This window comes from Macaca thibetana, chromosome 20 (genome assembly GCF_024542745.1).
Source record: "Macaca thibetana thibetana isolate TM-01 chromosome 20, ASM2454274v1, whole genome shotgun sequence".
Taxonomy (NCBI): domain Eukaryota; kingdom Metazoa; phylum Chordata; class Mammalia; order Primates; family Cercopithecidae; genus Macaca; species Macaca thibetana.
In genome coordinates this window covers 24,701,875-24,728,139 of record NC_065597.1, presented here as the reverse complement: position 1 = coordinate 24,728,139, position 26,265 = coordinate 24,701,875, and the positions used below count along the sequence as shown (strand labels likewise).

The 26,265-nt window shown below is 54.7% G+C and overlaps 1 protein-coding gene across 4 annotated transcripts in view; it reads right to left on the bottom strand.

Moving 5' to 3' along the window:
• Positions 1-5,091: 5,091 nt before the first annotated feature.
• Positions 5,092-26,265, bottom strand: part of CMIP (c-Maf inducing protein) — a 266,897-nt gene continuing 245,723 nt past the window's right edge. For all 4 annotated transcript variants that reach the window (XM_050773197.1, XM_050773200.1, XM_050773198.1 and 1 more), the window contains 11 exons: positions 25,119-25,184; positions 23,773-23,799; positions 23,474-23,522; positions 20,293-20,400; positions 17,241-17,357; positions 15,252-15,392; positions 14,367-14,414; positions 12,959-13,105; positions 11,210-11,315; positions 9,732-9,802; positions 5,092-7,061 (listed from right to left, as the gene is read on the bottom strand). In XM_050773197.1, coding sequence (XP_050629154.1) covers positions 7,008-7,061; positions 9,732-9,802; positions 11,210-11,315; positions 12,959-13,105; positions 14,367-14,414; positions 15,252-15,392; positions 17,241-17,357; positions 20,293-20,400; positions 23,474-23,522; positions 23,773-23,799; positions 25,119-25,184 — 934 coding nt within the window. In that variant the 3' untranslated portion in view covers positions 5,092-7,007. The remainder of the gene's footprint in view (positions 7,062-9,731; positions 9,803-11,209; positions 11,316-12,958; positions 13,106-14,366; positions 14,415-15,251; positions 15,393-17,240; positions 17,358-20,292; positions 20,401-23,473; positions 23,523-23,772; positions 23,800-25,118; positions 25,185-26,265) is intronic.

Genomic DNA, 26,265 nt, shown 5'->3' with positions numbered 1-26,265 from the left:
TCATTCCTGGGCGTAGGCCGAACTAACTTGGGGAAGGAACTCAGTTCATGGTTTGACTCTGAAACAAAATTGTTAACAGCCCTTTCCCAGAAAGACCCCCTTCTTGCCTGAGGACCAGACTGCCTTTGCAGGACTAACAAATTAGCTACAAGATTAGAAATTACAGTTTAGGGGTCATGCAGCCTCTGGCTCCAAGAGTCTGAACCTCCCCCAGATTGCTCCTGGGGATAACATCGCAGTCTGTGCCCTAAACCTTTCCATCTCCTTCAAAAGTTTCCTCCCACCCTAGTTATTTGTCACTATGATTGTGTGTGATAATAACATCTCCATGCTTAGCAAATCTTAAGTATATACTATAATATCGTTCACCGTATGGTACATCTCAAGGGCTTTTCCATCTTGCATACCTGAAACTTTGTTCCCTTTGACGAATATCTCCCCACTTCGTCCTCCCCTCAGCCCTTGGCAACCACCATTCCACTTTCCGTTTCTATGAGTTTGGTTATTTTAGATTCCTCATTTAAGTGGTATCGTGCAGTATCTGTCCTCCTGTGCCTGGTTTTTTTCACTTAGCACACCATGCCTTCCAGGTTCCTCCACATTGTTGCAAATAGCAGGATTTCCTTCTTTGTAAAGCCGTAAAGGAACACCACTTTGGAATGGTGTTGCATTGTGTATATATCACATTTTCTTTATCCATTCATCTGCTGATGGACAATTGGGCTGATTCTGTGTCTTGACTGTCATGGATAGTACTGCAGTGAACATGACAGTGCAGGTCTCTTCTCTAGATCCTGGTTTTAATTCCTTTGGGTATGTCCCCAGAAGTGTGATTGCTGGATCATACATGGTAGTTCTGTTTTTCGTGTTTTAAGGAAGCTCCATACTGTTTTCCATAGTAGCTATCCACCAATTTACATTCTCAGGGACAAGGTCCCAGGGGCCCCCTTTTGTCTGCACCCTCGCACCCCTCGCACCCTCGCACCCTCGCCATTTGTTATCTTTTGTTTTTGATAATAGCCACACCTAACAGGTGTCAGGTGGTATCTCACTGTGGTTTTCATTTGCATTTCCTTGATGATAAGTGCCTTTTTTCTTTCTTTCTTTCTTTTTTTTTTTTTTTTTTTTTTGAGATGGAGTCTCACTCTGTCACACAGGCTGGAGTGCAGTGACGTGATCTCAGCTCACTGCAACCTCTGCCTCCCAAGTTCAAGCAATTCCCCTGCCTCAGCTCCCGAGGAGCTGGGATTACAGGCGTTCACCACCATGCTGGGCTAATTTTTTGTATTTCTAGTAGAGATGGGGTTTCACCATGTTGGCCAGGCTGGTCTTGAACTCCTGACCTTGTGATTTGCCTGCCTCAGCCTCCCAAAGTGTTGGAATTACAGGCATGAGCCACCGTGCCCGGCCCCTTTGCTCATTTTTATTTCTATCAAACAAATTCTGACAGACCTTTGCCCATTGATTGATTGATTGATTGATTGAGATAGAGTCTCGCTCTGTCACCCAAGCTGGAGTGCAGTGGTGCGATCTTGGCTCACTGTAAGCTCTGCCCCCCGGGTTCACACCATTCTCCTGCCTCAGCCTACCGAGTAGCTGGGACTACAGGCACCCGCCACCACGCCTGGCTAATTTTTTGTATTTTTAGTAGAGACAGGGTTTCACCGTGTTAGCCAGGGTGGTCTTGATCTCCTGACCTCGTGATCCGTCCACCTCAGCCTTCCAAAGTGATAGAATTACAGGCGTGAGCCACCGTGCCCGGCCCCTTTGCCCGTTTTTTAATTGGGTTATTTGGTTTTTTTGTTATTGAGCTGTAGGTCTTTTGCTTCTTCTCACATGTTTTCTAGCACTCCCCCTGGACCTGTTGGAAGTGGGCCCTCAGTAATGAATTGCTGGATGCATGAGTGGATGAACGAGGCCAAGCCCTTTTCCAAGATTCTCTGACCTCTTTTTTCTTAGTGTGCTCTTGGGGAGCTTCTAGCAAAGTCTAGCTACCTTTAGAGCAGCCTGTCAGTCACAAATGACAGCTCAGCTTACCAGGTTCTCATGTTGCACAGCGGTGGGGAGCGCCATTCACACTGCAGCATAAGTGACCGGAAAACAGCACATTCTAAGGCAGGCGCTGTAAGTGTTGCAGCCTGGAGATGTGCATTGCCGGGCAGCCCCAGAGCTGAGTTTGTAAGAATCCAATTGTTGCTCTCTTGGGTGAGCTTCACACTGCTCCCAATGACAGGGTCTGTCTTAAATTTCCTGAATTAATACTCCTGTCCCAGGCATGGGGTTAGATTTCTGTTGGACTCTCACTGGGCCCATCTGGGGCTGGCACCAACCGTTGCTGGTTTTGCTTGGAGGTGGGGGACGGTCATTGAGGTAGGTCCTCGCAGAGGACCCCTCAGAGAGAAGAGAATTATGGAGAAAAGGAAGGAAGTGCTAGCTATGAAGGGTGGGTGGGGCTCCAGGCTAGGTAATTAACAAGGGATGCAGAGGCACCCAGGCACCCAGGAACCAGTAACCGAGGGGAGCTCTTACTACTCCTGGGTTGAAGGGCGAGGGGAGTACACGGTGTAACTCAGTGCAGCTGGGAGGAGGCACAGGCCAGGTGTGAGCATCGCAGAGGTGCAGGCAGGGTTAGGGACGCTGAGGCACCCAGGAACCAGCAAGGGGCAGTTCCCAGGCTAAGGCTGAAGGGGTGAAACAGGGAGCTGCATTAGTTCGAGAGCTGGAATCCTGGTGGGCAACCCACGGAGGGAGGCAACTCCTGCCAACAACAGGCACAGCGGCTGGGATGCCAGGGAAGACACCCCCTACTTCTTCCAGCAGGGAGCCTGCATTCTCTCCCTTTTTTTTTTTTGAGACTTTGAGACGGAGTCTCGCTCTGTCGCCCAGGCTGGAGTGCAGTGGCCGGATCTCAGCTCACTGCAAGCTCCGCCTCCCGGGTTCACGCCATTCTCCTGCCTCAGCCTCCAAGTAGCTGGGACTACAGGCGCGCACCACCACGCCCGGCTAATTTTTTGTATTTTTAGTAGAGACGGGGTTTCACCGTGTTAGCCAGGATGGTCTTGATCTCCTGACCTCATGATCCGTCCGCCTCGGCCTCCCAAAGTGCTGGGATTACCAGCTGAGCCTGCATTCTCTAGCCTCACCCAGTGGGCAGAGGAGCTCAGCTGCTGCCAGGCAGAGCAGGGAGGAGGGCTGAGTGTGGCCCCCGGCTGCACCTTTCCCCAACCCTTAGAGCAATGAACATTTAGAGCAATGAACGCCAGGCCCTACGCCAGTAGAGAGGGCAAGATGGAGCAGGCTGAAGTGTCTGGCTCACGCATGCACATGTCTATACCAGTAGCTGGTCATCTGGTCCGAGGATGGGATCTCAGGGAGCCAAGGGCTTTTTGGACTGTTCATTTGATGTCCTTGGTGAGGCCTGCCTATCACCCCCGCAGTCAAGAGCCCTCCTGTCGTTTTCCATAGTGCCTGTGTTCCCTGGGTGACCCGAGGAAGGCACTGCTGAGTGACGGACACTCTCACCCTTTTTTTTTCTTTTGAGACGGAGTCTCACTCTGTCGCCCAGGCTGGAGTGCAATGGCGAGATCTCGGCTCACTGCAACATCCACCTCCCAGGTTCAAGTGATTCTCATGCCTCAGCCTCAGGAATAGCTGGGATTACAGGTGTGGGTCACTATGCCTGGCTAATTTTTGTGTTTTTAGGAGAGATGGGGTTTCACTATATTGGCCAGGCTGGTCTCGAACTCCTGACCTCAGGTGATCCACCCGCCTCGGCCTCCCAAAGTGCTGGGATTATAGGTATGAGCCACTGCGCCCGGCCTTCTCACCTTTCTTAAAAAGACTTGGCAGAGGCCTCTAGAAGGAGGCCACCAGGGCACAGAGAGAGGTGTGGACAGGCGGGGCAGGTAGCAGAGGGAGCTGGATGGTGTGGGAAGGACAGGGTGGAGGCTGGCAGAGGCAGCTCCAGCCAGAGTCTCTGGAGAGATGGTTTCGGGCCAGGCCCACAGTGGAGAGGCAGAGGGCTGGATCATGGACATCCTGGATTTCTGTCAGCATGTGGGGACAGGACATGCCTGGGCTGAGGACAAGGACACCCCTGCTGAGCTGGGGGACCCTGGAGGGTGACAGGTTTAGGAAGAGGGGTGAAAACAAAGCATTTTTTCTTTCTTTTTTTGTTTTTGAGACGGGAGTCTTGCTCTGTCGCCAGACTGGAGTGTAGTGGCGCAATCTCGGCTCACTGTTATCTCCGCCTCCCTGTTTTAAGCGATTCTCCTGCCTCAGCCTCCCGAATAGCTGGGACTACAGGCACGCGCCACCGCGTCCCGCTAATTTTTGTATTTTTAGTAGAGACAGGGTTTCACCATGTTGGCCAGGATGGTCTTGATTTCTTGACCTTGTGATCCGCCCGCCTCGGCCTCCCAGAGTATTGGGAGTACAGGCGTGAACCGCCGCACCCGGCCAAGATAAAACATTTCTTTTCGGACTTGTCAAGATTGCCTCTGGAGACATCTAGGGGGAGTAGGCAGCTGAAGTGTGGGCCTAGGAACCTGGCACTGACCAGCAGCACAGCATCACCTGGAAGCTCGTCAGGAATGCAGATTCCCAGGCCCCACCTAGAGCTGTGGCATCAGTATCTGCATTTCCACAAGACCCCCCAGGTGGATGGAGGGCACATTCTGTGGAGTAGCTCTGGGCTAGAGCTTTTGTAAGGCCCTGCTGAACAGCAGCATTGACCTTGGTCTATGACGTGGAGTCTCAGCTGGGGAGCGAACTGTTCTCCATGGGACATGTGGCAACATCTGGAGACACTCTGGTTGTCATAAATGGGGAAGGGGTGCTACTGTTGGATAGAAGCCAAGGATGCTGTTCAATGTCTGGCAACAAACACAACAGCTCCCTGCAACAAAGATGGCTCTGGCCCCAGTAGCCAACAGCAGCCAGGGTGCTGAGCCCTGGTCCTCAGGAAGTGCGTGCAGATGAAAGTGAGGGCGTCTCAGTACTGTCGGAGCCTCGGACTTCCCACCTGGGCTTCACCCCCTCCTTGGACCTTCTCCCCCTGGGCGCCGAGACACCACACACAAAGGCCAGACGTTGATGAGTCACTTACAGTTTATTTTTGCCTGAAAGTATTTCACATCTCTTTGTACACAGCTACGTGACAGTAGTATTAACCATCAGGAAAAGCAACAGTGCGAGGGGAAAGGTGGCATGTCTTGTTTCTTCTTTTTTTTTTTTCTTTTTATTTTTTATTTTTTTCTTCTGCTTCTTCCTGCACCAGAGTGCTGTGAAGTATGGGACTGGAGGGGCGCGGGGAGAAAAAAAAGAAAACCAAACAACTAAAAACAACAACAAAAAACAAAACACAAAACGGAACACACTCACACACACACGAAATAAAACCTGGCACGGAAAATGAATTAAGACTGGAACCCAATTTCTTTTTTTTTCCTTTTTTAAAAAAATGAGGGCATCGTAGGGGGGTAATAAAGTCTACCTAGCAAAGTATAAAACGACAAAAGCATGGTTTCCATTGAATAAGATTAAATATATATAAAACAAGTACACTGACTGTGGGGTAGGTTTGGAGGTGCCGGAGGAGGGAAGTATTTGTGCTAAACCAACAGAAAAAAGGGCTGGGGGGAGAGGGGGACCCCAAATAAACCATCAACGGGCTGTTCTGTACAGTGAGGGCTTGTTAAGAAAAAGCCGACTGTTTATAAAAGAAACGGAGGTTGGTTTGTCTTCGGAACAGGTGGGGACAGAAGGAGCGTCCTCATTGCAGTGGTCACATGTGGAAGGTGGGTGGGGAGGGCAGTCGGGCTGGCGGAGGCAACGTATCTCTTTTCCCAAGAGACCATGCAGAGAGGCGGGCATGCATGGGGCCACGTGAAGCACACGATGGCAGGGGGAGCCCATGGGTGACAGAGTCTCCGTTGGGGACAGGGGACAGCAAAGGCTGACAGGGACAGGAGCTCCCTGGGGGTGGGGAACAGCTCTTTCACCGGGGTGGACTGGAGAGGGCGGATGAGCAGCCTCCCGTTCAAGTCTAAAAGGTGCCGAAAGAGCTTGGGCCTTAGAGGAGCAAGAGGATCTCGATCCTTCCTCCTCCTCCAGCCTGAGCCCCACCTTGCGAGGGAGCTGGAGACATTTGGAAATCAGAAACGCACAGTGGTGGGTGGGGGAGGTGGGCAGACAGACAGACAGAAGAGAGAGCATTAGCATAGAGAATCCATCACGAAAAAACAATTAATTGTTCCAAGGAGGTTTTTTCTCTTTTTGTTGTCTGTTTGTTTCCTTTAAAAAAATAACAATACTACTACCACTAACCCGACAGCTGACTGGTTTCTACAGTACTACACGCCGGGGCGGGGCGGGGCGGGGCGGGGCGGGGGGGCGGGGGGACGGTCGAAGACTTCATAAATAAGAGGCGGGTCCCAGACCCGCAATTTGTCAACATGTCTTAAATAGGTGCATTATTTAAATCTTATGTACAACAAGAATCACTTTGCATAGCAATGGTGAGGACACAGGACGGGTGCAGTGATGTGACTGGGTCTTCTTGTCCCAAGGGCGGGGGGCGAGTTCGCAGCTCAGCTCGGAGCCTCTAGGAAGAAAGCATCCTTCGTCCGGCCCGCAACGGTGGCATCAGAGTTGACTTTTCCCACACGACGGCATCAAACACAAAGGCAAAGAAAATCCACAAAGGGTCCCCCACCCCCCAGCCCACCCCCAACCCCCTCCCCGACCCGCTGATGCTCCTCTTGTTGCTACAAAGTCCACTTTAGATCAGGTCAAAGGTTCCAATTACGAAGCTAAAAGAATTCGGTGGGGGCTGGGCGTGCTTGTGGACCCCCTCCCCCCCCCCCCCCCCCTCCGCCCCCAGAAAGACTCCCCATCTATCTCACAGCCAGGGCACCAGGGTAGGACCCCAGGACCGGCTGCTCTGCGGCTTAGTCAAGAGTTGTTTTGTCGCGGTTGCAAATGTCTTCCTGCTCGAGCTGGGAGCTTCACCAGGCTTCAGTGTAGCGGACGTCCACTTCCTTCAAATTGGGAAGCTTGGCCTGGGGGTAGCAATAAGGGTCCTTGTCACGTGCAGGCCATTCCCTTGCAGAAGCTGACAGTGCCTGACTCCACCCACACTGCCGGCTGGGGGTCCCTGCCACCCTCTCCCCACCTTGGTGCTGTGGGCTCCCTGGGCTCTTGGAGGGTTGGGTGGCCTTAGGCAGACAACAGAACAGGTGGGATGTGCCCTGGCCCCAGAGAAACCAGGCAGTGGGGCTCCCATGCCCCCACCTCAGAGAGGCTTCGGTCTTTGTCTTTGCAAGTGGAAGCACTGGGGTTTGAACCCAGGCCCTGCCACTTGCTGCTGCATGACCGTGGGCAGATAACCCAGCCTCTTGGAGCCTCAGTTTCTTCCTGTGTGGGCCAATCTGATTCTAGTCCCTGGCTCAAAGGATAGGGCTAGGGGTTAAATAGCAAATGCAGAAAGCCCAGGGCACCGTTATAAGCCCTATGAAGGGAAACTGTTCTTATTTTTACGGTTAGTGATATTCTCATCGTTATCAGAAAATGGACGGGGTGAGTGATGCGGATCCCAGTAAGTCCCAGGTACCCGGGGTTTGGCTTAGATTCTTCCCACTTGGGGCTTCCCCTTCGCTGGATGCGTTGCTAGACTCTACGATTCCACCTGCTGCGTCTCTCCATCGTTTTCTGCTTTCTGTTTCTGCTACTCAGACTTCCACTCTTCTTCTATAAACAGTTGGCTTTTTTTCTTAACAAGCCTCCACTCTACAGAGAGGTAGCTGCCTCCTAACTGGCCTCACGCCTTTACTTCCTCCCTCCCAACTTTCCTGTACACTGGCCAGCATACTTTTTGGATGCATGTACACATATGTATGCATGAACATGCACACATGTACACACACGCACATGCAATTCCTCACTGCTGCTCTCCTGTGCTCAACAACCCTCAGTGGCTCCCCACTGCCCAGGCAGAGGTCACAGGTGGGGACCTGCAGCCACCTGCAGTGCTATAAAGCGTACTAAGCCAGCCCTTCAAAATTAGGAGACTTCGCAGAAGAATCTAGGTTTCAAGGTTCTCTTGAAAAATGGGAAGGTCTGGCCAGACTGGGCAGTGAACAGTGGGGCGTGGCCTGCCTGGCACTGAGTGTAGGCTCCTCCTCCAAAGGATAAGCAGCTGCTGTTTGCTCGAGTCCCCTCCACAGGGAGGCTGGTCACAGGCTGGCAGCATCAAGTTGGCACCATGTCTCTCTCAAATGCGTGAAAATGAAAAAATCGACTGAAAGTGATTTTTCTTCCCGAGTGGCCTTTCCTGCACTCCCCATGTCCTCTTTTCAGCTTGTTCTCAGTAGCGTCTGACTTTCAGCACTCTGAACTCAAGATAATCCAGGCAGCATTTCTCAAACATGAGTGTGCACAGGGATCCCCCAGGGTGGGGTTACCTGGGGTGGCCTGGATCCTGCATTTCTGTTGGCCCCCAAGTGGTGCCAAGGGCACTGGTCTGCAGATGCCACCCTGAGTGCTGAGGTCTAAACGCTGGGGTGAGTGATCTGCTGGCTGTGCCCCTGCCACCTGCTGCGTCCCATACATCCTCTCTTGGACCTCACTCTCTGCTGACTGTCCCTCCTGGCCCCACCAGGCCCTGTGCCCACCTTGGTTTGCTGAGCTTGCCTGTGCCTGCCAGGAAGGACTATCCCCCGGGCAGGGACTGTGGCAGCCACACCTTGGTGTCCCTGACCCTGACATGGGCCTGGTACACAGCAGAGGCTCCAGAAGCATCTGGAGGATGCCCCAGTGAGCACGCCCTGGCGGCAGGAGGCCTGGTTGTAGGAGATGGGCCCCAGCCAAGGGCTGCCGGGGGATTCCCTCTAAGTGGCTTCCAGGGCACGGAGGTGCCAGCATGGCTCATGGGCGCCATCTGTGCCTTCTCACCTTTGAGCCCAGCCCTTCTCTCCCAGGATGCTGGCCCTCTGCCGGTCCCGCCTGCTCCTTCTGGGGCAGCTGGTACAGCCCCAGGAGGATGGGGTGACAGGATGACAGGAGGCGACTGAAGGCCTGGCTCCTCCAACCTTCCCAAGACGTGCAAGTGCATTTCTTAAAACGCCCCTGTCTTCTACCCTCTGATCCTTTTTCTTTCCCTGATTTCACTTGCTGGCCTAGTGCTGGTGCAGTGCAGCCCTCAGTGGTGTGAGGCACCCACCCTGCTCAGCCCTCCCTGCTTCTACTCCTGCTCCCTCTCAAAATATTTATTTCCTAACACCCAGAGCACGCTTTGAAAAGCGTGACTCACTGCTCTGCTGTGACCTGTGAGGGCATTTTCATCCGGCCCCAGCCCATTCCCTCTCTCAGTTCCTGGCTACATTTGCTACAAAGCCAGGCCTTGCCAATCTCTTCTGTCTCAGGACCTTGACACTTGCTCTTCTTCTCGCCCTTTGTATTTCTGGCTTCTTACCTTTTGGGTCTCAGCTCCTGTGGCCTCTTCATCAAAGGGACCATCCCTGATCACCCCAGGCCACACAGGCCCTCCTATTTCCAATGACTTCCCTGCTGCTTCCTCTTTGTTACTCCTTTTGACCTGCCTTTATTTATGTATTGATCTGCGGTGTCATCGTCTTTTACTGGAGAATGAGCTCTGGGCAGCAGATGCACCAGCATCCAGATGCCGGCTGGAGAAAGGAGGGGAGGAGAGAGGGGAGGAAGGATGGAATTACCTTCAGATCTTCGTAGGTGTCAGCTGAGAGCTTGGTGCTGTTCATGTTTAAACTGCAGAGACTCTTCATGGCTGTACAACAGACAGATACAGTTGTTAGGAGAGTGAGGCCCCAAAGGTATGCCGGTATGGCATGGCCAAGCTGGAGGAGCTGAACGTAGGTGCCAGGCCCCCTGTTAGGAGATGGGGCTGGGGAGGAAGGTTTCGCAGGCACAGCCAGGATAGGTGGCCTACTAGACCCTGAAAGTCTGTTTCAGGCATGTGCTGGTCTGAACAGAGCCTTCGTTCTCTTCCCATCCGCTGAGTCTCCCTTCCCTTCTGGTCCCTCTGTCGTGTCCCCCCACTGCCTGGACCTGATGTCCCCAGAGCTTGCCTGCCACACCCCAGACCAGGCCCAAGATCTCCCCGCTAAGGGAACCCCGGATGCTCCCCGCCATCGTCACTGACTCGGGTGCTGCTTCTTGAAAGCAAGCCTCAACCTCTGCTTTGTGTAGGAGTCACAAGGAGAGCAGACCCCTCCACCCACTCCCAGAGATGCTGAGCAGGGCTGCAGCGGGGACCAGGAATCCGCACTGTTCATGAGGACCGCGCCCCCCGGGGAATGCCAGTGGAAGCAGTCCATGTGCATTTGCAGCCAAACTGGCTGAGCGCTGCCTCTCTGCTTCCATTGACCCAGTCACCTGCCCCCACCTCCTCCCAAGCCATCCAGAATTTGCCAATGACCCCGTAGGAGTCATGGCCCCGCCCAGGGTGCCTCCCCCTTGGCCAACTCCCACAAATCTGTCTTCACACCCAGACTCAACAGCACCTCCCCCGGAAGCCTTCTCTGACTCTTCCCACTGAGCCACGGGTCTTCTCGTTTAAAGCAGTGGGCCTGGAATAGGGAAAGCCGGTCAAATACAGAAGCCGGGGCTCAACGTCCCTCAGGGTAGTTCAGTCAGTTGGGGTTGGGACACAGGAATTGGCCTTTCTAGGTTCCTTGAGAATTCTGTGGCTCCTTCTATTATGACAGGGCTTCTCAAATGTCAACGGGCCCGGGAGTCTCCCAGACATCTGCTTACCGTGCGCTGTCTGAGTCAGGAGGTCCGAAGTGGGCTTGGGAATGGACATTTCTGACCAGCCCCCAGAAGACGCTGCCGCCACTGGTCGGGGGACCACAGTGGCAACATACTACAGCCCCATCCTTGAACTTCACCCCTCAGTGGACTGCGAGTGTCAGGAGGGCATGGGCTGGCCTTATTCATTTTTTCTATTGCCTCTAGAACATAAGCTCCCTGAGGTCAGGGATATTTTTCTCTGTGTTGTTCCTGGCCCTTGGAATGGTGCCTGGTCCACAGCAGGTGTGCAGTGAACACATGTTCGTGAATGAATAAATTTCTCTGTGCACGGTGCAAAGTCAGCTCTTGGCCAGTTTGGTTGAAGCAAAGAAGGAACGAATAAAGCAGCCCCTCACCCCCCAGTTGCCCCCGAGGCACTCACAGCTCAGGGCCAGCAGGCCAGCGTCTGTGACCGGGGTCTCGCACAGGTTCAGCACCTGGAGCATGGTGAGGTGTTCCGACAGGAGCCGCAGGCCGGCGTCTCCAAACTGTAGGGCACAAAAACTCTCAGCCCTCTCCTGGCCACCTCTGGGGAAGTGACTCGGAGGCTGGGGCAGAGGTGGAGGAAAGGGATGGGGACAGAGCCTTGCTCTGAGGCCCATGGCCCACCAAGCCCTGGGGTCTGGGCTGCGCTCGCTTCTCCTAAACAATTCCACGCCTCTCTGACCCGGGTTAGAATCCAGCTTCTGCTGTTGGGAGTGGAACCAGGCCAGGGCCCCTAGGAGTCAGTTTTGCCTCCACGAAGGAGGGCTTCGAACTTGTCCTTTCCTAGCTTCGAGATGCTGCCTAGGCGGCTTTCTCCTGCTGGGTGGACAGTGGAAGGATAGGGCTGGGCCAGGGGCAGGCTGCAGGGACTGTCCCCAGTTTCTCTTCTGGAAAACGAGGGTGAGGGCAGAACCTGCACTTCACAGGCGTGCAGTGAAGGCCCCTTCATCTGCTCTGTGCAGAGTACTGAGCGGTGCAGCTGACACTGAGCTGCGACTCAGCAGCCACTGGTGTTACTATAACAAAAAGACCCAGAAACCTCCCGCGCAGCCCCGGGCAGGCCAGTGAAGCCCGGCTCACGTCTCAGCTCCACCTCTCAGAACCTCAGGACTCGGAACTGGGCACAGTATTTCCAACTGGGAAATGGGCCTCAGGGCTTCACGAGGTCCTCAACCTCCTCTAGCCTCAGGGATGGGGTGCTGAGCTTGAGGAAGGGGTCATGTGGTAAGCGATGCCTGGGGTGTAGGCAGGGAGGCGGGTGAGGGGGCAGGGAGGAGGGTGAACGAGTTAGGAAGGAGGGTGGGGGGCAGGGAGGAGGGTGAGGGGGGCAGGGAGAAAGGCAAGGGGGGGTAGGGAGGAGGGCGAGGGGGCAGGGAGGAGGGCGAGGGGGCAGGGAGGAGGGTGAGGGGGGCAGGGAGAAAGGCGAGGGGGCAGGGAGGAGGGCGAGGGGGCAGGGGGAGGAGGGTGAGGGGGGCAGGGAGAAAGGCGAGGGGGCAGGGAGGAGGGCGGGGGGGGGGAGGGAGGAGGGCGGTGGGGCAGGGAGGAAGGCGGGGGTGCAGGGAGGAGGGTGGGGGGCAGGGAGGAGGGTGGTGGGCAGGGAGGAGGGTGAGGGGGCAGGAAGGATAATGATGGGGGCAGGGAGGAGGGTGAGGGGACAGGGAGGAGGGGGGAGGAGGGGGCAGGGAGGAGGGGAGGGGGCAGGGAGGAGGAGGGTGAGGGGGCAGGGAGGAGGGTGAGGGGGCAGGGAGGAGAGTGATGGGGCAGGGAGGAAGGTGAGGGGGCAGGGAGGAAGGTGAGGGGGGGCAGGGAGGAAGGTGAGGGGGCAGGGAGGGAGGGTGAGGGGAGCGGGAAGGAAGGTGAGGGGAGCAGGAAGGAGGGTGGGGAGTAGGGAGGAAGGTGAAGGGGCAGGGAGGAGGGTGAGGGGGCAGGGAGGAGGGAGAAGGGGCAGGGAGGAGGGTGGGGGCAGGGAGGAGCGTGGAAGGCAGGGAGGAGGGTGAGGGGGCAGGGAAGAGGATGAGGGGGCAGGGAAGAGGATGAGGGGGCAAGGAGGAGGGTGAGGGGAAAGGAAGATGGTACAGGAGAACAGGGAGGAGGGTGTAGAGGTGGAGGAGGTGTGGAGGGCCTGGAGCAGGGTGGGAGGATGTACCTGAGTGGACCACAGGTTCAGCTGCTTGAGCGAAGGCAGTTTGATGAGGTGCTCGGCGCAGGCACTGGTTACATTGGTGAAGGCCAAACTGAGGTTCTCCAGGTTTCCGAAGGAGCCAGAGCTCAGCAAACGAGCCAAGTCAGCGTCCTGCAAGCAGATGCGGGAGAGGCCTGAGGGACCTGCTGGGATCTCCTGAGACCCTGGGCCCTCCTATCCCCTATCCTCCTCCTCTCCCTCGCCCTACAGGGAGCTGTTCCTGGGGGGCGGCAAATCCCAGGAGCCGAGGTTGGGGCATGGCTTGGTGGGATGGGCCAAGGGGGTGGTCAGAGAGGGAGGGGCTGCCGCACATCCCATGGATGACAGCTGCCAGGCGGAGGAGAAAGCCTCCAGTGCTGTGACTCACACCCTGAGTCACCAGCGGGGTGTTCCGAGGCCACGATCCTCCCACAGGCGTCTGTGCGTGTGTGTCTTTGTGTGTGTGCCTGTATGTGTGGATATCTGTGTGTGTCCGCATGTGTGTCTGTATATGTGTGTGTCTGTACCTGTGTGTGTCTGTGCATGCCTGTGTGTGTGGGTGTGTCCGTGTGTCTGTGTGTGTGTCTGTCTGTGTGCATCAGGGTATGTGGCTGGCTGTCTCACTCCCAGGCAGCAGCTCATGCAAACACCGAGGCCACACTCAACTCTAATGCCTGAAGACATCAGCGCATGCCTAAGCACTGGACTCGGAGGTTCCTGAGACTCCCCTCCATCCTTGAGTGTTAGTGGCCATGTGGCTGCCCGGAATGAAGGCTGATTTCCAGCCTCCCTTGCCACTAAGTGTGGCCCCACACACTAAATCCAGAAAACGGATGTAAGTAGACATGTCAAGTAGAACTTCCAAGAAGTTTCTTAAGAGGAAGGGGTATGTCCTCCTTCCTGCTGGCTGGAATGGAAACAAGATGGCTGGAGCCTGAGCAGCCCTTTTGGTCCAGGAAGTAGCAGCCATGTATCAAATACAATGCGGGCATCAGAATAGAAGGAAATAAGATCCTTAAAGACCTTGCAAAATGCGAATGGTAAGATACACAAGCCTCCAAGGGTTGCTGTGAGGATAAAATGAACTAATAGAATAGCATCTGGCACACAAATGCTCAAGGTATATCTGCTATTATTCCCAGTATTATTAATAACTGGATATCAACACCATTATCACCAACGATCTATATCACATTTTAACTTTGTTTTTGGTTTTCGTATCTCTTCCTCTAAGCTACCTCCTGGAAGAGCTGGCGTGTTAAGTACTAGGGGGTCCTTGTGCCTCGCCCTCCATCACCTCCCATCTCAGCTGCAGACACCACCTGCCACTCCCCAACAGAGAGGACCAACCCACTCTCTCCATCCAGCCCCAAAGAGAACCAAACCAACTCACTGTCGACTTGGAGGGCAGTGTTAGCCTGGTGGGCCCGCCTTTCCTTTGCTGCAACAGAAACCAGGCTGGTTACAACCATTCTTTTCCCCAGGTTTCCATCCTGGACTTCCACCCCTGTTAACAGCACTCATGGAGCCATCATTATTTTCTCGGTTGTACAAGGCAACATGGTGGTCTTGGTCTCAGGGGCAAAGCCAGAGATGGGGTTTGAGCACCGGTGGTTTATTAGAAGGTGACCCCAAGAAACACCAGTAGAAGAGTGGGGAAGTGACACTGTGGCTGCCCATAATGGAAGGGGTGTTATCAATCCAGCTATCACTGGATAGATGGGTACTGCCACCACATCCCACCAGGGTACTCTAAGAAATGGTGGAGAAGCCATGTCTCAAACGTATCTCACGGAATGGGTGAAACATATCTCACTGAAGGGAGCTGGGGTATTTATACACACTCTCCCAAGAGGCACTGGTTGACGGCTGCTCCAGCAGATTAGAAGGCATCGATTTCCTGCCCCTTCGGTCCTTCTGTGCACACATGTGAGTATACGCACGCGGACATACGAAGTCCTTCAGCAAAGAGGTGTGGGTGCTGGCATTTGGAAGTTGGGCCCCCATGCACTTAAGTGGAAGGGTCTAAGGGACATGGAGGAGGGAGGGTGGGCACTGTCCTGGCCAGGCTCCAATGAGCTACGTGACTCTGGGCGTTGCTTTGCCTCTCTAGGCCTCTCTTTGATTACCTGAAAAGTGGCAGGTGGTAATACCAATTTCTTGGGTTTGGAGAAGAATTCAATGAGACTGAGGTCCACTCAGGTCCAAGTACTAGCTCCCCTGGAACCCGCCCTGGCCTGCTGGGCAGGGGAGTGGTCCGGAGCAGCCGGGGACTCACCAGCTCCTTCAACTCCCGCTGCCGGTCGCACAGCTGCTCATACATGCGCTTCCCCACGTCTGTGCTCTCCAGGGTTGAGATGATCTGCAGTTGGGTGTCGTTGTTGTCAATGATGTTGTATTCCAGCATCAAGCACAGGATCTGCCCAGAACCACAGTGGTGCATTATGGACCCGGCCTGCCACCCCAGCTAAGCACACTCTGTGCATCCCAAGGGTCTTGTTTTGAAAACCAGCAACCCCACTCTCCCCTCTCCGAAGCCCTGGCTGTGTGAGGTTGGGCAAATCACCTGCCCAACTTCCTGCCTGTGCAATGGTAGCACCAGTGCCCACGCACTGAGGTTCTCCGGGTTCAAACGTCAAAGGACATGGGAGTCTCCCAGGCGTCTGCTTACCGTGTTGTGTCTGGACACGCGGCAGGCCCCTGAGGATGTCTGCAGGCCCCTAAGCACTGGTGGAAAGCCACACCTCTCTCTCCCCCCAGTTTCTTCCCCAGTGGCTGTCACAAAGCAGGTGTTCAAGCTCATAGAACGGCTCGCAGCCCTGGGCCCATCTACCACACACAGCTCCAGAGACGGCCTCGTGACTGTACATGTGGCTCACCTGCCTGGGAGTCAACATGCCTGACAGCCCTGCCTCTGACATTCCCTTTCCAATGACTTATTTTTATTTATTTGTTTATTTTTGAGATGAGGTCTTACTATGTCGCCCAGGCTAGTTTCGCCCCCCTGGGCTCAAGCGATCCCCCTACCTCAGCCTCCTGAGTTGCTAGAACTACAGGTGCATGCCATGGTGCTCAATTCTCCTAGCACTTCTCACTCGCCAAGGAACGGTCACTCAGCCCAAGCTTTTCACAGCACCTCTTGTCTGTCTCCTGTCTCCCTGCTCAACCCTCCCCCATGGCCTCCGAATCCCTGTCACAGGACAGCCTAGACTAAATCCAAACTCCTTCCCAGCACCTCTGGGTACCCAGAAGGCTCTTCATGCACATCCACCCACATCCCAGACCTCTTGCCCCTTGGTTCCCTGTGTTCCAGCCACCCTGGCCCTCCCTGGTGCAGGACCTCAGCCCGGGCTGTCCCCACAGCCTGCTCAGCTCCCACCTTCCCGCTGCCTCTTCCCCAGGGCTCACATCTCCCCCAACTCTCATTTCCATGGGAGCTCCCATGGCTTTGCCCCGCCTGCCAACTCTTCGATGCTCTTCCCACTGAGGGTGAAGTCTAGCTCCCACGCCTTTGACTGAGGGCCGGCCACAGTGACTCAATGCCAGCAGTAGGATGTGGCAGAAGTGATGCCGCCTGCCTTCCAAGGGAGGCTAAGTTAAAAAGTGATAAGGCTTCTGCCTTGGTTCCCTTGGGACAGTCGCTCTGGGAGTCCCAGGCTTCTGGGGACTTTGGAGCATGCAGGGAGAGAGAGGAGCAGCAGCAGGTGAGGGGTGGCCTGCAGGGCTGGGTGTGTGTGTTCTAGGCAGGTGGGCAGACTACCCGGACGCCATGAGGTGGAGAGTGTGGCTGAGAAGCCCCACCCCGCAAAACCCTCAGTGTCTGAGGCCTCTCAGGCCAATGCAAGAAGCCTTGGGGCTCATCCAACCTGGCCCCATCCGACTAATGAGGCCCCAAGTGAGAAGTGCGTAGCTGTGCCCAGGCACCCCAATGCCCATGTGCGAAATAAATGAGCGATCTTGTTTTAAAGCCCTCACTTAGGGGTGGTTTGTTACACAGCAATAGATGAGCAGAACAGAAGCAACCCCAACCCCACCGATCCATGGATCAGCTGGATCACACCAGAAACAAATATACTGTGTGATGAAGGCTCGAGGCTCCCGCTAAGCTCAGGGCGGCCGGGACTGCATGCCTCGCCCACTGCCCCCCGTGCCTCGCCCACTGCCCCCCGTGCCTGCAGCAGCTCCTGGCTCCCAGCAGATGCTCTATCAGCAAGGACAAGGGACGGGGAGCCAGCCATCCCGCTAGAGACCCCGACCAGCTCCTTACCTCCACCATGGTCTGGTTCCCCCTCAGTGCCAGGAGCATGCAGGGACCCAGCTTGTTTTCCGCCAGGGAGAGCAGGAATTTTTTGGTCTTGTAACAGGAGCCCATGAGGATGTGCACCTGTGAGGCAAGAAGGCCCAGGTGAAGGGACAGAGACACCCAGTGCCAGCCTCCAGCATGCCGGCAGGAAGTGAGCCCAAGAGTCACTGAACAGACCTGCCTACACGCTGTCCGAATGGCCAGTGTTCTAGGATCACCAGGCCCCCGGGGGAGGCAAGAGATCCTTCCCCCGCACACGGTCTAACCCAGATGAACCCTGAGGACGCTACGCTGAGTGGAATAAGCCAGTCGCGAAAGTCACGTTCACGATACCTCTTTTCATTCTGTCTTTTGCCTTTTACGGTTTTTAGTAGGACCTGATTTAACTGCAAGCCCCATCTCAGCAAGGGTATCTTTTGTATAAATTTATAATACTAAACGCAGTAAAAGCTGACTAGAGTGCAATTTAAAGTCTATTGATTGAAACAAATGTAGCCCTTGCTATTTTTATTTTTTCCTCGCTCTATTGTCCAGGCTGGAATGCAGTGGTGCAATCTTGGCTCACTGCAACCTCTGCTTCTTGAGTTCAAGCAATCCTCCCACCACAGCCTCCCTAGTAGCTAGGGTTACAGGCATGCACCACCATGCCTGGCTAATTTATTTGTATTTGTAGTAGAGATGGGGTTCACCATGTTGGCCAGGCTGGTCTTGAATTCCTGATTTCAAGTGATCCGCCCGCCTTTGCTTCCCAAAGTGCTGGGATTATAGGCGTGAGCCACTGTGCCCGGCCCTTGTGTTTTTTAAGTATGTGTAACAGAGTCTCTAAATATGTAATCTCCTGCCATTATAAAAGTTCTGATGTTTTAAACACTGATTACGTTGAAGTTTTAAGCAGAAGGATGACTCCGACTCCACTTACATGAGGTGCCTGGATAGGGAAATTCGGAGACAGAAAGGAAAAGTGGCTGCCAGGGACCGAGGATGAGAGGAAGGGGGAGTGAGTGTGTAACGGATGCTGAGTTTCAGTTTCGGAAGATAAGAACGTTCTGGAGATGAACGGTGGTGATGGTTGCGTAACAACGGGAATGTCTTTAATGTCACCGAACAGTGTGCTTACAGATGCTAACTTTTACATTACGTGTATTTTACTGCCAAAACCAAAAAGGCCCCCTTCCCTGCTCCCCTTGGGAGTCTGCTGACAGTCGATCCTTTGAATTCCTGGCACTGCTGGAACCGGGCAGAAACTTCTAGGCAGGCTTTGCAAGGGGGGTGTACATCTCGGGGTAGGGGACGTGATGAAGCCCAGACACCTCTGCCAAGCCCGCTGTGAGCTCGGAACGGTGTTTTGGGAGACTGCCTGCCCCAGGAATCCAAGAATTGGCACATCCTGCTCCCTCCCGGGTTATATGTTGGGCGGTCTTTTTTTCTGATGCATGGGTGATGGGGGCCCAAGGGGAGGGGTCCCCGGCCACCAGGGCTTGGGGGAGGCCTGGACATCCCACTGGCTTTCCTCCAACTTCACACAATGGCAAATGCCCTTGGCGGTGGAGAAAGCAGCCTCATCGAGGGGCCGGCTTCCAAGCCATGCGTCTCCATGGCAACAACACACTTCCATCCAGCGGCTGCCTGCTTCCTTCCTTGTGTGTATTTTTTCCGCTCCATCATGAACAGCTCTGGCATACCAATGCAACCTCTCGGGCTGGGAAGCCGCCAGCTCCCTGAGCCTTCTTGCACCGAATCCCCACACTGTAGGGTGGTGGTGGGGCTGCGGAGCGTTGCTATGGTGAAGCTGTGACATCAGCGGAGAACCCGAGAGGTGACCGAGAGCACAAGAGAGGTGGTGCAGGCTGGCAGTGGTAGTCACATTCCTAGATGCACAGGGCCCTGAGAGGCCTGGGGTGGCAGGCAAGGAGTGGAGAGGGAGCGCATGAGGCAAAGGGCCTAAAAATAAGCCCCTTTCAAGAAGCTTCCAGGGGTAGCGCCTCAATTTGTCATCACTGCACAAACATCTTTGCTAAGTTCAGTACGGAGAGCCAAACCAGCCACCCAGCAGAGACGAGAATCACCACTGGCGTCATTTCTGAGCAGCAACTGTGCCGGCCCACTGGGCGCCCTGCATCTCCTGTTGCATGCAATCGCTATGGTAACCGCGAGGGGTCAATGCGATGCTCCTGGACGAGCGGCTGAAGCTGGCAGAGGCAAATTACCAGCCCAAGTGTGGGAGCACCAGTGACCAGTAAATGGAGCTGGTTTTCTCAGCAAGTGGAGTCAGTGAGGTTGCTGGCCACTAGGGTGCAGCATCTGCCCTGGGGGAGGAAGAGTCTGGCCCTTTACTCCTGAAAGCATGTGGACCTGGCCAAGGAAGGGCTTGGAAACAGAAGGCCTGTGTGACCCCAGGCACGCCACCGAACCTCTCTGGGCCTCTGTTTCAACAGAGATGTAATTCAGCAACAAGGATGCTGTACCGATTAAAAAGGATAGTGCACATGAAGTGATGGATACAATGCCGGGCACAAAGAAAGTCATCACGGATTCAGCTGTTGGTTTGGTGACCTCAGACCGCACATGATGGTGGGGACAATCACCCTGACTGGGACACCTCCTTGTAAGGATTAAACAAGCTGGTGGACCTGCAGTGCTTTCCAGAATCCCTGGTCCCACTGGGCACTCAATCCCTTGTAGGAACATAACCATGACAATGAACTGTGTGACCTTAGGCAGTAACGCCCCAGGCTTTAGCTGCCTTGGGTATAAAATGGGGCAACGACATGTGTCCTCTTCTCACTGAGCTGTGAGAGACGGAGTGCAACTGGGATGCCAAGTGCTTGGCTTGGAGCCTCAGATAAGAAATGAGTAAGTGACGGTCACAGCCACCACCACCACCTTCATGACCAGCACTGTGTAAGCCTGGAAACTCCAGGGCTGGGTCCAGGTGATGGGCGCAGCTGTTTTACTAGTCAGGCATGGCAAGCCCAGGGCCCCCTGGAAGTCGCCCCACTGGGGTCTCACTGCATACCATGCTGGCGAACAGCTCCCCGTCATCGTCACAGGCCACTCCTCCGGGGCTGTAGAGCTGGAACCAGCCATCTTTGCCGGCCCGCACACTCAGCAGGCATGAGTGGACCTGCCAGACAGGGGAAGACACAAGTGTGAGCTGCACGCAGCCCTGGTGACGAGGGCGACCGCGATCTGCACACACGAATGGGAAAGGCTCGGGCAAGTCCCGCAGTCAAGAAACCCGCTTGTTTCCTCCAGCAACCCCCAGCCTTCCACCAAATGCCATGAAAGGTCTTTTGGGGAACACCGTGGCCCCACACCCTGGGGGATTCTGGCTACTGGCTGGCAGTTGCACAGGAGGGAGGGCAGGCCCTGGCTTGACAGGCTGATCTGAATGAAGCGGGCCTGCGGCTGCACCAGGCAGAGATGTCCAGAGCAACCGCCCACAGTCAGCCCCCTTTCCCCTTCTCCTGCGCCTTTTCCCTTCTGCTATGCCTTCCTCTGGACGGGGCCATCTCCTGGGTCTCCGTCCTCTGTCCGGTTCTCTGTCCCCCTCTCTCTGTGTTTCTAACTCCTCTCCCGTGCTCTCTGCCCTCTCGCTAGAAACCTCTCCCTGCTATCTGTCTGAGGTTCTGCTGCCCCCAGCACCGACTCTCCCTCTTGGGTGTCTGCCTTCTTCCCTTTCTGGACTTGTGTGGGCACCATCCTCCCCTCCAGGTATCTGCCCTGCTAAGCTCTCTCTCTCTCCCCTCTTCTTGGGGACTCTGCCACCCTCTCTCGTTAGGTCTCATCCCCACTTCCTTCCCCGAGTCTTTGTCCCTCTCCACTGAAGGATCTCTGTCCATGGCTGGGGGTGGTTTCAGTGCCCAAAGCAGAGCTCTCACATTCCTTCCCAGAGCTGTGTGTCTGTGTGGATGGGCCTGCTTGTGCATGTGAGCACACATGTGTGAGCGTATAAGAGGAATTCCACATCCACTCTGGCCCCTGCTGTGATTACACAGAGAGAGAGGGAAGGAGGGAGAGGAGGAAAAGCGGCGAGAGTGAGGGAGAGAGAGCATGAGAGCGAGAGTGCGCACAAAACACAAAGGACTTTTCCCCACCTCCTCCCGTCCTCGGAAGAAAGCTGAGAGAAGTTCCTCATTATTTCCTTTAGGAAAGGACAATTTTGCTGCCAAGAATCAGTTACCCACAGATACTAAACTGATCACAACCCACACACGAGCACACAGAAAACAAAGGCAGTGGCTTTTATTTTTCCCTCTGAGCTGTAAGAATATCAAGGGTTTACTTACTGACTTCAAAGCGATAAGGACTTAGGAGTATAAGATGCTATTCAACACACACAGCAAATAATTTTAAAGGAAACAACTTTGGCTTCATTTAGGAAGGTGTGAAGGTAGGAGGGAAGGCAGAAAGAAGAGTGAGGAGGAAAAGGGAGACAGAATCAGCAGAGAAAAGAAAGAGGCAAACAGGAGAACAAGGGCCTGGGTGTGGGACTTTGGCCAGGGGAGCTGGCTCCTTCCAGACCTGCAGGTCACTTGGGGCCTCATGCACGCTACCCGAGTTTGAAAATTACCCTCCCAGCAGCTGGCCCTGCCTCTCTACTCCGAGAAGCAGCTGGTACCACTTTTGTTCTCCAAACGTCAAAGTCTGGGTTTGAATAAAGGCTCAGTTCCCAGGAGAATTCTGAGATGCTGTCTTCACAGGTGGCAAGGAATGACTTAAGTTTTAGAAGAAGAATGGAGACACTCACTGGTCCCTGACATTTAAAAGCACCATATCCACCATTTCTCCTTTTTCCCTCCACGCCTGAGGATCCCTTGGGGAAATGGATGTTTAGAATTGGGGTGTTTTGGAACTAGATTCTTCAAGACCCCTCCAGAACTAGGTTTTTCAGTGTGGCCTGGAGACCAGTCCCTCAGAACCACTTGGGATGCTTGTTCAAAATGCGTCAAAATGCATATGCTTGGCTCCACCCAGGCCCCATGAGCTGGAACCAGGAAGGAATGTAGGGGCGGGCGGGGGGGTCTGCCTTTTGAACAAGCTACTCAGGTAATATAGTTTGAGAACAGTTATCTAGAACTTCTGGAATTACAGCCTGATAAACTGCGGGTTCTGAGTCAGAGAGACCCACCATGGTTGGACACGACAAGACCTTGGGGTCTATGTGTCCTCAGATTCCTCTCAAACACCATTTTCCACCCTCCAGACTAAGGTCCAGTTTGATCCATTTAGCTAAGTCCAATCAGTTCACTACCACCTTCTCCAGGAAGCCTCCTGGGGAGGGCTCCACGGAGAATAACGCCCTCTGTCCTCTGCCTGTCCTTCCCCCCCCCGTTCTGCTGGGAGCACGAGTCTAGGTCTGTCCTCAACTGGGAGTCAGGTCCCTACCACACCAGAACTCATGCACACAGAAGCAGGCTGTGAGCATCTCAGGGCACAGCACACAGCGCAGTGAGCTGGTTATCAGCACCAGGCTCCAATCCTGCCTCAGTCGTGAACAAGCCGTGCAACACTGGCAATACTATAGAAGACACTCATAGGGACGCTGTGAGGATGAGAAAAGGAACGTATCTGACCCGGGGTATAGCACCTCATAAAGGACAGCTGCTGCTGCTGCTACTACTATCAGGTGATGCAGGCCCAGGGCTACGGGCTGGCTTCCTTGCCCATCTAGGTCCCTGCCCATGTGCACAGGCTTGGGGGCAGAAGGCAGAAGGCTGCCCTCTCCCCGGAAGGCCAGCTTTGGTGAGGGACACAGCAGCCCTTCAGGGAAGCCCTTGGCCACCACGACCAGGAAATAAAAACCCAGCTCTGATCCCAGCTCCGATTCCTTGCTCTTCCCAATGATTCACATAATAGCAGAAACAGACAGGACCAAAATGCTGCCTCAGAGCTGGCTGGGAGCTGCCATGCCAGCCCAACCCGAAATCAAGGCCTCGGCTGTGGGGAGAAACCACCAGCCAGTGGAAAACCACCCCTGGTGAGCCGGCGTTTACAGTAGAACACTGACATCACAGGCTGGGCTCTGCACCAGGCGGGGCTGTGTTTCCGCACAGGCAATGGGTCTCTGAAAGTTGTTCCGAATGCCTGTCGCTGACAAGGAGGCCCCACCAGAGCTTCGGAAGGCCTCTGAGGGGCCCTCGTGCATCCTGCTGTCCCGAGACAGTGGGCCTGAGACGCAGAAAGAAAGGCCTCACCTCTTGCCGGGGGTCTTCGGCGAACCTCTGAATCACGTATTTCAGTTCCCTGGAACAGACGAGGCGGCCAGAGTTACTGCCGGGGTCTGGGACTGAGTGGGAGGTGTGGGAAGGGGAGGGGATGGTGTCAAGCAGGAATGGGCCAGGGAGCTGGGCAAGCTGCTGGATCCAAGCCGGTGGATCAGGGATGCCAAGAGAAGCCACCACTGCCTCCCAGAATGCACGTGCCACGGAGGGAAGACCTCAGGACGGAGGCCGTGCGTGCCAGAATGGAATGAGGGCGGTGCCCAGAAACTCACTTGGTGAACTTCTCGTGTGCGAGAGCTCTGTAATAAAAACAGGGGAAAACACGGCAGTTAGCAGAAGCGTCGGAAACAGCACAATGTTCCCAAGATTAACCTCTGGGGACGTCTAGACTTTACGTCTGATTCAAAGAATGAAGAGGAATTTGAGTGAAATGCCAATATTTTGTCCCCACTCAAAGCTCCAAAACAAAGGCCTTCTTTGAGGAGGTGACAGATCATAGCAGCGGGAACAGACTGGGCCCCCCATTCCCAAAACTTCCCTAGGCCCACACCTGTGAACAAGAGGGGCTAAGCTGCTGCCTGAGCACGTGTGGGTGCACGTGGGCTCCAGGGACCCAGGTGTGTTCATTAATTGTTCCACAATTAAGGCAGGTGGCACTCATTACTGCACACATCAGTGGCCATCAGGGACCATTCTTCTAAGCCAGCTGCCACAGCCAAGAGCGCCCAGGCCTATGGGGACAGGGGCTGGGGCCAAAGACGTCACGACTCTGCCGAGACTGAGTGCCTCTTAGGAGTTGGATTTCTCTGGTCTCAAGTCCTGGGACCCTCGGGGACTGGCCAAGCCAGCAAATGGGGCAATTACCGCGTGTAATGTGCCCTTACAGAGGCAGCGTTTCATAAACACGCTCACTAATCAGCTCCTTGGAGAACCCCAGCCGCCTCCCGAGGCTGGCTCCCTCCAACCTCTCGAAAGAGACCTGGAGGCATTTCAGGGCCTGGTTATTCTGACAAAGCCTTCTCTTCAGGCCATTATCCACCAGAAAGCGTTCTCTCTGGTTTCCAGTGATCACTTCAATACGGTGCTAGGGGCCGGCAAGGGAGAGGCAGAGGGTCTGTCTCTGGCCAGGTTTGCTGCGGAGCCTGAGCTGAGCATTGTAACGGGCGTAGTTAGAGTGCTTCCAGCATCTCAGTGCGGCACAGCGAGCAACTCCACGTGCATTATCTTTTGATTCTTACTATCGCCCTTGGAAGAGGAGCGGCAGGTATTACGGTTCCCATCTGGTGCATAATAAAAAATGCTAACTGCGCGGCCTGCCAGGCGCCGTGGGGAGGGCTCTGTTTGCATTCTTAGCTCATGAATCCTTGTGACAATGCAGTCAGACAGCTCCTACAACGTCCCTGTTCTCCTGAGGTCTCCATTTTTCTGAGGAGGGGAGGTGTGCCTCCCCAGGGGTCCCACAGCTGACAACATGGCTGAGCTAGGACCGACGTCTCCAGGGTCTTCCCACTGTGACTCGGCTTCCCCATAACATGACTGGTCCCCCACTAAGGCCTTGGTGGACAACTGAGGTTTGCCTCACGGGTGGGAGGGCTCCGGGGATGCGCATGGGACTTACTCTTTGGGGAATGGAATGGGTTGAAGCAAACTGGCCAGAGACGGTCTCCAGTCATCATAGTCCGACCTAGAACGAGAGAGGGTGACAGTCAGCTTTGGTTGGGACAAGGAGAGGTTTACGGCACTGTCCCAGGTGGGCCAAAAGATGGGATGGGAGCCTGGCAGGAAGTCAGTGGCACCGACTCCTCCACCTACTCCCACCTCCAGGATGAGCAAGTCAATGTTCTCAGCGTGGCCACGAGGACTCACAACCAGGCCTGTGCAGAGACTTCCTCATGGCACCCGAGGGCGTGAGCTGTCTATTCCTCAGACTTCACAGTGGCCCCTGAACCAAGGCTACATGATCATTGTTCATTCCCTCTTTGGGCCCATTAGGGGGTGTTTTGGGCTGAACTTTGCCCCCTACTCATATACTGAAGGTCTGTCCCCCAGTACTTCAGAATGCGACTGTACTGGGAGATACAGCCTTTAAAGAGGTGATGAGGTTACAATGAGGCTGAAGACAGATGTCCTTAGAAGAGGAAACACGGACACGCAGAGCAGAGACCAGCCAGGACTCAGTGAGGAGACCACTGTCTGCAAGCCAGGAGAGAGGCCTGCAGAGAAACCAGCCCTGCCTACACCTTGATTTCAGGGTTGTGCCTTCCCGAACTGAGAGAAACACGTTTGTTGTGTAAGCCACGAGGTCGATGGTACTTTATAGCAGTCCTAGCAAACTAACGTAGAGGGCTTAGGCTGGGACCCTGGGGCCATTCTCACCTTTCAGTGATCAGAATTGACTGGAAATTCTATACACGGATTCATAAAAAATAAACACTCCATGTTGTGTGTTTGTAATTTGGATCAAACCTCCTGATTGGATTCCTTTTTTTTCTTTTTAAAAATTTATTATTATTATTATTATTTTTTTTGATATGGAGTCTCGCTCTGTCGCCCAGGCTGGAGTGCAGTGGCCAGATCTCAGCTCACTGCAAGCTCCGCCTCCCGGGTCTACGCCATTCTCCTGCCTCAGCCTCCCGAGTAGCTGGGACTACAGGCGCTCGCCACCTCGCCTGGCTAGTTTTTTGTATTTTTTTGGTAGAGACGGGGTTTCACCCTGTTAGCCAGGCTGGTCTTGATCTCCTGACCTCGTGATCCGCCCGTCTCGG